Source organism: Pongo pygmaeus, chromosome 13 (genome assembly GCF_028885625.2).
Source record: "Pongo pygmaeus isolate AG05252 chromosome 13, NHGRI_mPonPyg2-v2.0_pri, whole genome shotgun sequence".
NCBI lineage: Eukaryota > Metazoa > Chordata > Mammalia > Primates > Hominidae > Pongo > Pongo pygmaeus.
The window spans coordinates 23,644,468-23,656,549 of record NC_072386.2 but is presented as its reverse complement, the minus strand read 5'-3'; the positions used below and the strand labels follow the sequence as shown (position 1 = coordinate 23,656,549).

Sequence of the window (12,082 nt, the reverse complement as noted above, 5' to 3'; positions counted from 1 at the left end):
TACCCTTAGCGTTTACCCATATCTGGCACCTGTAGTTGTGTGATTTCTACATAATTGATAAATACATAAATGAATGATACCGTGATTTCTATTCAACATTGTGCTGAATTTGCAACCAGTGAAACAAGGGGAAAAAGTTGAAAATGAGAAAGGAAAAAAAAATAAGTAAGTATTGGCGCATGACAAGTTTATTTATAGAGATTCAAAAGGGTCTAAAGAAGCAATGCATTATCAATAACAAAATGTAGTAAGTTTACTGAATTTAGCATAAATATAAAACATTATTTTATTTTCACATACTAGAAGCAGTTATGTTTCTTAACAAGAGAGACAATTTACAAATAATAATAATATAAAATATAAAATAAACACCTAAGAACAAATCTATTAGAAGATTAGCAAGACTATCATGCAGAAAATTATTACAATTTTAGGGGAATGAGGGCCGGGCGCAGTGGCTCATGCCTGTAATCCCAGCACTTTGGGAGGCCGAGGCGGGTGGATCATGAGGTCAGGAGTTCGAGACCAGCCTGGCCAATAGGGTGAAAACCATCTCTACTAAACATACAAAACAATTAGCCGGGCGTGGTGGCGCTCGCCTGTAGTCCCAGCTAGTCTGGAGGCTGAGGCAGGAGAATGGTTTGAATCCGGAAGGCAAAGGTTACAGTGAGCGGAGATCATGCCACTGCACTCCAGCCTGGGCGACAGAGCTAGACTCTGTATCTAAATAAATAAATAAATGTAAGGGGTGCGGTGGCTCACGCCTGTAATCCCAGCACTTTGGGAGGCCGAGGTGGGCGGATCACCTGAGGTCAGGAGTTCAAGACCAGCCTGGCCTACATGGTGAAACCCCGTCTCTACTAAAAACACAAAAAATTAGCCGGACGTGGTGGCGGGTGCCTGTAATCCCAGCTACTCGGGAAGCTGAGGCAGGAGAATTGCTGGAACCCGGGAGTGCTGTGAGCTGAGATCGCACCATTGCACTCCAGGCAGCTGGGCGACAGAGTGAAACTCTGTCTCAAACAAAAAACAAAACAAAACAAAAAAGTCTGAAATAAGTAAAGATATACAACATGATAATGAAAAAGTGAATCCAATAATCCAATAGTAAGTTTATTTCAATTTCTGCAGTATTATCTATATATTCAATACCACAGTAATCAAACTACAAAATATTTATTTCATGAAATTTGGCATATAATCTAAAACTAAGTGAAAAAGAAGAACAAAAATAAGCATTATTTAAGAAGGACAGAAAGTGACGTGAATTGCTCTACCAATTATCAAATTATGTTATCACTCAGGATAATGAAAGAAGCGTGATTGGCCGGGTGCGGTGGCTCACGCCTGTAATCCCATCACTTTGGGAGGCCGAGGCAGGAGGATCACGAGGTCAGGAGATGGAGACCATCCTGGCTAACACAGTGAAACCCTGTCTCTACTAAAAATACAAAAAAATTAGCCGGGCATGGTGGCAGGCTCCTGTAGTCCCAGCTACTCGGGAGGCTGAGGCAGGAGAATGGTGTGAACCCGGGAGGCGGAGCTTGCAGTGAGCCGAGATAGCGCCACTGCACTCCAGCCTGGGTGACAAAGCCAGACTCCATCTCAAAAAAAAAAAAAAAAAAAAAAAAAAAAAGCGTGATTAAACAGGCAAATGGAAAAGAGAAAATGAAAAATAGACCCATGAATATATAGGAATTTCACATACGATAGAGGTGTTATTGAAGCTATATGGAGGAATTATATAATATACAATAAGTTATTCTGGAACAGGTGGTTATCCATACAAGGAAAGATGAATTTAAACCTTACTTCACAATGTATGCCAAAATAAATCACAAGTGGATTAAATGCTTAAATGCAAAATTCAAAATGTTAGGTGTGTTGGTGAATAATAAGGATTATATCTTCATGAAATTGGGCTATGGGATTTTTTTTATATAAAGAATTTAAAAACATGTTTACCCCAAATAAAAGAATAATGCATTCTACTAAATTAAGAAATCCAACAAAAAGTAGCACAAAGAGAGTAAAGACGTAAACCACAAACCGGAAAGATATTAGCAACACATATAGCTGACAAAGGTTGGGTATCCAGAGTCTATAAAGAACTGTTACAAATAAATAACAGCTAATCAACCAAAAAGAAATATGGACAAAGGGCAGTTTACAGGCAACACTGGTGGCCTATAATATATCAAATATGTTCAACCTTCTTAGCAACCAGAAAGAAGCAAACTAAAACTATATTGTACCATGATATAATATTAACAAACTAGACCGGCAAAATTAAAAGCATATTAAATAGCAAGTGTAGTCCTAGATGTGGAACATTTGAACACACTCATGAACTGTTGGTGGGATCATTTATTTGGCTTAATCACTTTGGAAAGCATTTTGTTATGTTATGTTATGTTATGTTATGTTATGTTATGAAGTTGACATGTTGACTTGAAGACTCAGTCTTTACATTGCCAGGTATGGCAACAATCTTGCACCTAGGTAAGCAGAGACATGTTCAAGAATACCATACTGTTTGTAGCAGCACAAACACCCCGGGAAAAATTAGTGTGTATTAATTCAAGAACAAATAAATTCTAGCCAATGAATATAACGTAATACTAGATACCAATGGAAGTAAATTGTCTAGATTATGTGTCAACATATTATCACAGACCTAAAGTTGAATGAAAAAATAACATTACAGAAAATATATAAACTAGCTGATTCCTCTTAGACACATTTCAAAGACACAGAAAATTAAATACTACATAATTTATAGATTCTTGTGTAAATGCTAAAGACTGTAATGCAAAGCAAGTGAATGACAAATTTAAACTTCAGTTTACATCTACCTGGGCATGACAGAGAAACAATGAGGAAATCTAAAAGAGTAACATGGACTGAGAAATTTTCAGCAATAATCTAACTCTTAAGCTGATTGGTTCAGGCAAAGGTATTCATTTTATTGCTTCTATATATGCATTGCATATTTGTCATAAATATTGTTCTGTATAGTTCAACATTTAATTCTTTAATGTAGCCGGACGCGGTGGCTCATGCCTGTAATCCCACCACTTTGGGAGGCTGAGGTGGGCGGATCACTTGAGGTCAGGAATTCAAGACCAGCCAGTGACATGGTGAAAGCCTGTCTCTACTAAAAATACAAAAATTAGCCAGGTTTGGTGGTAGGGGCCTGTAATCCCAGCTACTCGGGAGGCTGAGGCAGGAGACTGCTTGAACCCGGGAGGCAAAGGCTGCCGTGGGCCGAGATCACATCATTGCACTCCAGCCTGGGAGACAGAGCAAGATCCGTCTCAAAAATAAATAAATACATAAATAAACAAATAAGAAAAAATTACTTAATGTAAAGCTGCTGCTATGTGATTTTATAAGTGTGTCAAAAGCTACTATCTGTAAAGACTGAGTTGTATGATTCCTTACCTGAGATGGAAGGGAGGAGGGGAAGAAGCAAACTGACAAGTCAAAAAAGTAAATAGAGTGTAAATTAGTTCAACCATGTGGAAGACAGTGTGGCGATTCCTCAAGGATCTAGAACCAGAAATACCATTTGACCCAGCAATCCCATTACTGGGTATATACCCAAAGGATTATAAATCATTCTACTATAAAGACACATGCACATGTATGTTTACTGCAGCACTATTCACAATAGCAAAGACTTGGAACCAACCCAAATGCCCATCAGTGATACACTGGATAAAGAAAATGTGGCACATATACACCATGGAATACTATGCAGCCATTAAAAAGGATGAGTTCATGTCCTTTGCAGGGACATGGATGAAGCTGGAAACCATCATTCTCAGCAAACTAACACAAGAACAGAAAACCAAACACTGCACGTTCTCACTCATAAGTGGGAGTTGAACAATGAGAACACATGGATATAGGGAGGGCAACATCATCCATGGCGCCTGTTGGGGGATGGAGGGGTAGGGGAGGAGGGATAGCATCATCCATGGCGCCTGTTGGGGGATGGAGGGGTAGGGGATGGAGGGATAGCATTAGGAGAAATACCTAATGTAGATGATGGGTTGATGGGTGCAACAAACCACCATGGCGTGTGTATACCTGTGTAACAAAACTGCACATTCTGCACATGTACCACAGAACTTAAAGTATAATAATTTTTTTAAATAAACGTATGAGTGATTTTACTTAAAAAAAAATAGCAAAACAGTGAGTCACAGAAAAAAAAAACTAAAAGCATGCTGAAACTTACACTATTTTTAACAGCTAAAACAAAGCCTGCCCTCCTACATTCTATGAAATTGAAATGATTCTGTCCCGTGTACAGAGCATCTACAAAGGCTATGGGAAGTGATCATGTCACAAGCAGGTTGCTGACGGGGGCGGAGGAAGCGGGTGAGGAAGCCTTACAGAAAAAGCTACCACCACGATTTCTGTCTGAGCCAACCATGTGCCTCAGACTTCTCTGCTGTGTGGCCCTTTCTTTCTGGGGAGCAGGTAAGTCCCTGTTCTGAACTGGTGAATTCCAGTTCCAAGACTCTCTCCTGCGGCTGCAGTATCATGCTCCCTCCTGAGCTTTTTCTCCTTCCTCCACAGCCTCCATGGACACCAAGGTCACCCAGAGACCTAGACTTCTGGTCAAAGCAAATGAACAGAAAGCAAAGATGGACTGTGTTCCTATAAAAGGACATAGTTATGTTTACTGGTATCATAAGACGCTGGAAGAAGAGCTCAAGTTTTTGATTTACTTTCAGAATGAAGAAATTATTCAGAAAGCAGAAATAATCAATGAGCAATTTTCAGCCCAATGCCCCCAAAACTCACCCTGTACCTTGGAGATCCAGTCCACAGAGTCAGGGGACACAGCACTGTATTTCTGTGCCAGCAGCAAAGCCACAGTGCCGAATGTTAGCCCTTCTTAGAACACAAACTCATTATGGACCCAGCTCAGGAAATAAGTGTATGTCAGGTTGGTACACACTATAATAACAGAAAGCCAACTTGAAAGACAATAAATCAGAAGGAAAAACTTGTAAATAACAGCTCTAAGTGAGCAAAAAACAAAGGGGGAGGGATATTTAAAACAGCTGATGGGGACAAAACCCCAGGGAAGGGGGCAGAAGGCATAAAAAGCTCGGATTCCTCCGTGTTCACGACATTAGTTAAGATATACTAAGCTACCTTCTCTCTCTCTTTTCATGTGAGCTTTAGGGATTTCTAACAATCTTTATTTAAAGAATGGGATTCTGTGCTTTTCACTTGGTAAAGCTGTGAGTTCAGAAATAAGAATGACAAGCAGATCAACTGTGTCTTTCAGGTAGACCCTGATCATCTGACTCAGCACATTTCCTTGAACTAGAGACAGACTCTAAAGGGCTTTTTGACTGCTTCTCACAGCTCTTCCTGCCATAGAAGCTTAGTGGGAACCATTAGCAATTCCCACCCTCTGGAATGATACAATCACAAAAATTTTTAAAGCACCTTTATTGAGACATAAGATATATGTAGAATAGGTAGGCAATAAACATATGCAACCGATGGAATAAAACACACCCTCATTGTAAGTGTATATACTTCAACAGATTTTAACACATTTTTATACCCATGTAACCATGATGACAATCAAGATACGAAACATTTTCATCATCTCAAAAAGTCCCCCACATCTCTTTATTGAGGTCTCGTTAATTTCTCTCAGCGTTGCTTTGTAGTTTTTATTATAGAGATCTCATACATATTTTCCTAAATTTTATTTTAATAAATTATAAATGTACTCAATAAAAATATTTTCTGCCAAGATTTCACATCAGCCTGATTCAGCCTAATTCAATTTCATCTTTACATTTTTCAATTGACATCTCTACCTCAGCACATTACATAAAAATACCTTCTCCAGAAATTGCATATGGTTTGGAGCAACCATATGTGAGCTCACAGCATCAGCCTCATTTATCATGTGAACCAATCAAGGGTTAATGCCGCTCTGTTTCCAGGTAAATTATACTCATTCACATGTATTGGAAAAGCTGTGAAATTTCTGCAAGGTGTACTTTAAGAAGAGGTATATTTTGTTAATGAAAACATACCTATGAGTTAAGATTAATTAAAGGGAATATTTTGCAGTTAAGTACGTGATTTGGAATGAGGGGTTGGGTGTTGCAGCCCTGCTGGTCAAGCCTCTGAATTCCATTCTTGTTTCTCCCATAGGCCACCTTCATCAGGTCTACAGTTCTACAACACAGAGTGTCAGTAGTAGGGAACGTTGTTCATGTGAGAACAGGGAATACTTGGGATTCTGTAGTTTCTGCTCAACTTTGCTGTGGACTTAAAATTGCTCCAAAAATACAATTCACTAATTTAAAAATGGATACAAGTATTCAGATGGAGAACTACCATATTGGAGGCACGAAATGGGAACATACTGTTGAATCTGTTGCAATACAGGAAGGGTGTTTAATGACAAACTTTTTCATTACTCCTTTGTCTAGGAAATAGGACACTATTTAACACTGACTACAACGAGGATCTTAAATACAGTAGAACTGTCTAAATTCTATCATTAAGAATAGTGTATATATTACCAATATTGGGATCTGAGGTGTCTCAGAATTGGTAACACATAGTACTGTAGAGATTATTTTAAAACATAGTGTGGAGATAATTTTGTGATTCCATTTTAGGAATACTATTTCCGATTACACGGTTTCTTAGCGTAAAGCCTCACTCTTTCATGAAAGAGAGTATATACTATCATACTATGTCCCTGTAGTTTTCTATTCCAATAATGCTCTTCAGGAATAAAATATACATGATAATCATGATGATGATATGGATAATGATGAATATAATTGATAATGCAGACAGTATGTAGAAAGATAGATGATAGAATTTCTACCATGTTTCCAGGACTAGAATACAATCATGGTAAGTATAATATAAAACTTGTTGTAATTGAAGTCTGTAAACAGTCTAAAGAAGTAGTTTAATTTTTTTTCCCTTGACACCTTGACAAATCTGCAAACGACACATATAGGCTAAGTACTTCCGAGGCTATATGAACTTCCTAAAAAACATTTCCTCTCTGTGGATTCCAGCATAATGCATATTCTCTTCTAAGGCAGAAGTTTTTAACCTGGGATCCATGGACCTCCAAGGAGTGCACAGATAAAATTCAGGGAATCCATAAATTTGAATGGGAAAATAGATCTTTATTTTAACTAATCTCCAACTGAAATATACCTTTCCCTCTATGATACAGTGAGTAAACCATAGTAGTTTTAGTAATACCAGTGACAAAATCAATAGCAGAAATCACAAACATTTGCTCATATGTTGCATGAATGACAGTTGATATAAAAGTCAGATATTTTCATATCACGTTACATGCAGTAAATATACCTTCATCACTATGTTGAAATCGTGACAGTTTTCAGATTCACCAGGTTATATTTTATTTAATGAAATTTAAAAGTGTTCCTATATTAATATATGAAAATTAAAAAAAAAATTTGATGTCTGCATTTCAAAATAATTGTTTTTCTATATTCTAGTTTATGCATTTAAAATATTATCCTGAGATGGAGTCCTTAGGATTTACCAGTCTGACAAAGAGGTCCCTGGTACAATGTGAAGAACTCTTGGACGCAGAATTAGATCCTCAACGCAGGCATGATTGACAACCTGAAGCCTAGACTCACACATTGGAAGCAACCATGTTGGAAGCATTCTTTCTCAGAGTTTTACCCACACTGCTGCCTGCACCTCTTAATGCTTCTCACTTTAAATAATTACTTTGTATTCTCTCTCTCTCTCTCTCTCTCCTGCTCCTTTTTTTTCTCTCTCTGCCTTCTGTTTTTCTTCTAGAAGGAAATAGCAACAGCTTCTAAACCCCACCAGCTTGCAACCAAAAGTTTCATCATGAAAGCATCTTTTAACGGCAGATAACCTCAGAACAACATTTGTCTACCAAAACAGAAGCATTCATTAAGAAATCATCGGAATTGAACAATAAGAACACATGGACACAGGAAGGGGAACATCACACACCAGGGACCGTTGTGGGGTGGGGGGAGGGGAGAGGGATAGCATTAGGAGATATACGTAATGCTAAATGACGAGTTAATGGGTGCAGCACACCAACATGGCACATGTATACATATGTAACAAACCTGCACATTGTGCACATGTACCCTAAAACTTAAAGTATAATAATAATAATAAAACAAATCATCTAGGATCCTATTTTTATTTACTAAAACTATTGGGAAGAACCTATGTTATACAGTGAATTTACACTCATACAAATTTCTACTCAGTGTTGGAAAATGATACTTTAGTCAGCTGGTACAACCCTATGACCATAAATGTCTGATTTCACTTGATATAGTATTGACTTCCTAACTTCCTGTGAGTTAGAATATCAGGTCCAGAAAGTAATAATAGCAAACACAAATATAGTGTTTCTCATGTACTAAGAACTGTTCTAAATGCTTTATTTATGTAATGTTCAGCACAGGTTTGGGGGTAGTTACTTATTATCTCAATTTTACAGGTAAAGTCAAATTGAAGAGAGGCTCTGTAACTTTTACAAGGTTACATAGCTGCTAAATGGCACAGACAAGACTAAAGCCCATGCCGTCTCCCAAGTCCCTGCTCTAATCCAGTGTCACTAGGGGAGGGGCACTTCAGACGCTTTGCTATTCCTAAAATTACCGGAGTAGCCCCTCCCCCATCTCTACTGTATTAATTATTTATAGTAAATACAGAGGGTGTAGAGAATTGGTTCTTTTAAAAAAAACAACCACAAAAAACTAAACTTCCAAACCCCTTCTTGTGTTTAGTTGAGCACAGGTGCATGGTACTCTGTGTATGACTCTGACCAGGAAATGAGGGATTGGCTCTTCTGACCATGCGGGCAGGCACTTGTCCATTTAGAAGGGATATAAAAAGCTTCTATAAGCAGAAGAGGAGGTGCATGTGACTTGATCTCTCTCATTCTTAGTCTCACCATCTGCAAAATCATCTGTGACAATCAGTCATCATGTAGCAATGACAAATTCTTTATATTAAGCCCTGGGAAGGGGCTAGATCTCAGCCCCTTCCCTTGGCCTCTCTCTCTCTCAGAGCCTGTGTCTGTAACTTCAGAGAGATTTCATCGCTGCCATGGGCAGCTGTGTCCTCTGCTATGTGACTCTGTGTCTCCTGGGAGCAGGTGAGCTCAGCACCTGCTGACCAGTTGGTCAATTCCTATCCTGGGCTTGCCAGGCCCCTCCCTGGCCAGCACCTCCCTTCTGGGCATGATCTCTAGCCTTTGTCTCTTGGACCCTTGGATGCTGACATCTATCAGACACCATTCCAGCTCACTGGGGCTGGATGGGATGTGACCCTGGAGTGGAAACAGAATTTGAGACACAATGACATGTACTGGTACTAGTACTGGCAGGACCCAATGCAAAATCTGAGACTGATCTATTACTCAAGGGTTGAAAAGGATATTCAGAGAGGAGACCTAACTGAAGGCTACAGTGTCTCCCGAGAGGAGAAGGGGCTGTTTCTTCTCATGGTGAAGCTGGCCCACACCAGCCAAACAGCTTTGTCCTTCTGTCCTGGGAGCACACCACAGTGGAAGCACAGCCGTTGTCTCTCTGTGCGGAAAGGTATCCTAGCCCTACAGCCCCCACCACATCCTCTAGTTTAATTTTTTCATTTTTAATATTTTCTTGAGATTTTCCTATGTCCTGTTACTTTTGCAAGCACAAAGGATACAAAACTGAAAAGAAAATAGATCCTTTATCCAAGGAGCTAAGAGTCTAGCAAGAAAGTAATTATAATGGAACGGAAAATATAATATATAATACTACAATCAGAAGTCATTTGGGAGCTTAAGGGAGGACGCGCACAATTCTGTCTGACTGAATCAGAGAAAGCAAAGGGGAAGTCACATTAGAACTTCACCAGATAGACCTGGTTCTGAGTAGAGCATTCCGGGCAAAGAGAACAACTTTTGCAAAGGCATATTAAAGAGTGTGACACTTTGGGGAACAGTTTACAAAGAGAAAGATGATCATCAATGTATATGAATCAAAAGAAATGGAATATATCTGAGGAAGTAGACAGAAAGGAGTTTTTGAAAAAGTTGAGTTTTTGGTTCCATGAATATGTTAAGTATGAAAGTCCTTTGTAGGCTGTTGCTCAAAAGAGAGAGCTGAAGCTTGATTGTTATCAGCAGACAAGCAAATGATACAATTTTTCAATTTTCCTCACATAACTTTGATCATTTACAAAGGGCACAATTTCAAACAATATGAAATCATGTTAGCAGTAGCAGTTCCCATTTGGGATAACAGGGTTCAATTGTCTATGGAACAATCAGGTAAAAACTAGAAGTGCGCAACTGCATAGACAAGATGTGAAATTGAGATGCCATAAAGCTGGACTAGAGGTTGAGATGCTGCAGATTTCAGCATGTCAATAATTGAACTGTGGGGACAGAAAATTCCATCCAAATATAGATTTAGATCACAGAGATCAAATGCATGGGAATTAAGACTGTGGTATTCTGGTTCCTTATGGAGATTAAAGAAGCCTGAGAGTGAGGAGTGATTAGAACATGGGATGTAAAAACAAAAGAGGGAAAGAGAGAGAGTGAGAGTTTTGTTTTGTCTGATATTTCTAAGAAAATTAGGGAAAAAAATAAAGGTAACCCAGGCAGAAGAAGCCACAAACACTTCTTGGGTAACAGGGAATAGTCGGTAAAATGTTATATGTTAGTTTACTGAGGTGAACAGAACCTTTTCCATGAGGTTCCATTTGGAAAGATACAAGACTTAGCTAAGATTCCAAGAAATCACCAAAGTAGGAAATGAAAAACCTCCATGAACGAAGTTGCATGAGTCTGCCTACCAGTGGATAAAGGATAGGATAAAAGAATAGCTGCAAAGGATAAAAGAATAGCTGCAAAGGATAAAAGAATAGCTGAGGCACTAAAGTAGAAGCTCCAAGTGAGAGGACTAAATCTAACAATTATTATAAGACAATTATTATAAAATCACAATAATAAAAGTGGTATAATATAGGGGCATTGATATATAAATAGATCCAAGGAAAAAAATACATGTGCATAAACACACAGCAATGGTACTGCAATAATCAAAGAATATATTTTTCAACAAATGGTGATGGGAAAATTGGGTATCTATATAAAGGAAAACAAGTGCAATTGGACACATCTCAATACATAGCCAAAATCAATCCCAGCTATATTAAAAGCATAATTGTAATAAAATCATAAGGCTTCTAGAATACTGTATAATATAAGAGCACATCTTCATGGCCTTAAAGCAGGGAAAGATTTCTTATTCCCTCAATCAGTAGGGAACAGATTGATAAAAATGGCTATATAAAAATTGATATTGAATTTATCAAAGTTAATTATATAAGAGTGACAAGATTGACTGTATAGTGACATATCATTAAATATCTATATATTTATACCAAATTAATATCCCTATCTATATTTATATATTCAAGAAAAGCTAGTATATATAATTTATTTTTTAAAAACCTAGAAACTAATTTTTCTACAGGTCAATGAGAAAAAGGTAACTGTCAATAGAAAAAGTGAGTGAAAACCATAAGCTCCTAGCAAAATCTCACTGGTCATTAAACATGTAAATGTTGCTAAATTTAATAATCAGGGAAATAGAAATTGAGTCCAATGAAATATATACCCACCAGAATCTCTGCGATGATAAAAATAGTAATCTATCAAGTGTTGGCAAGGCAAAGTGTCAACAAGAATTCTCTGAATCACTGGCTAGAGTGTATATTGGTAGATCTACGTTGGAAAACAATTTGGTATTATCTGGTAAAGTTCAAGATGTGTGTACCCACTATCCATCAATTCCACCCTTGAGAAAGGCTTTTCTAGAGAAACACTTCTATGAAAATCAGGACAAGGATATTCACTGTAATACATCTGTAATAGCAAAAATGTATAAAATATCCAAATGTAACTTAACAGAACAGTAAATAAATTATGGTTTATTATTATAAAGAAATTACACAGCAGTAAAAATTCATGAACTAA

The 12,082-nt window shown here is 37.9% G+C and overlaps 1 gene segment (V, D, J or C); it reads left to right on the top strand.

The window, feature by feature from the left end:
• The first annotated feature begins 4,442 nt into the window (after window positions 1–4,442).
• Window positions 4,443–7,670, top strand: LOC129044472 (probable non-functional T cell receptor beta variable 23-1). The segment is given in 4 exon segments: window positions 4,443–4,491; window positions 4,591–4,901; window positions 6,202–6,264; window positions 7,545–7,670. Coding segments are annotated over 4 exon segments (549 nt in total).
• Window positions 7,671–12,082: the final 4,412 nt, after the last annotated feature.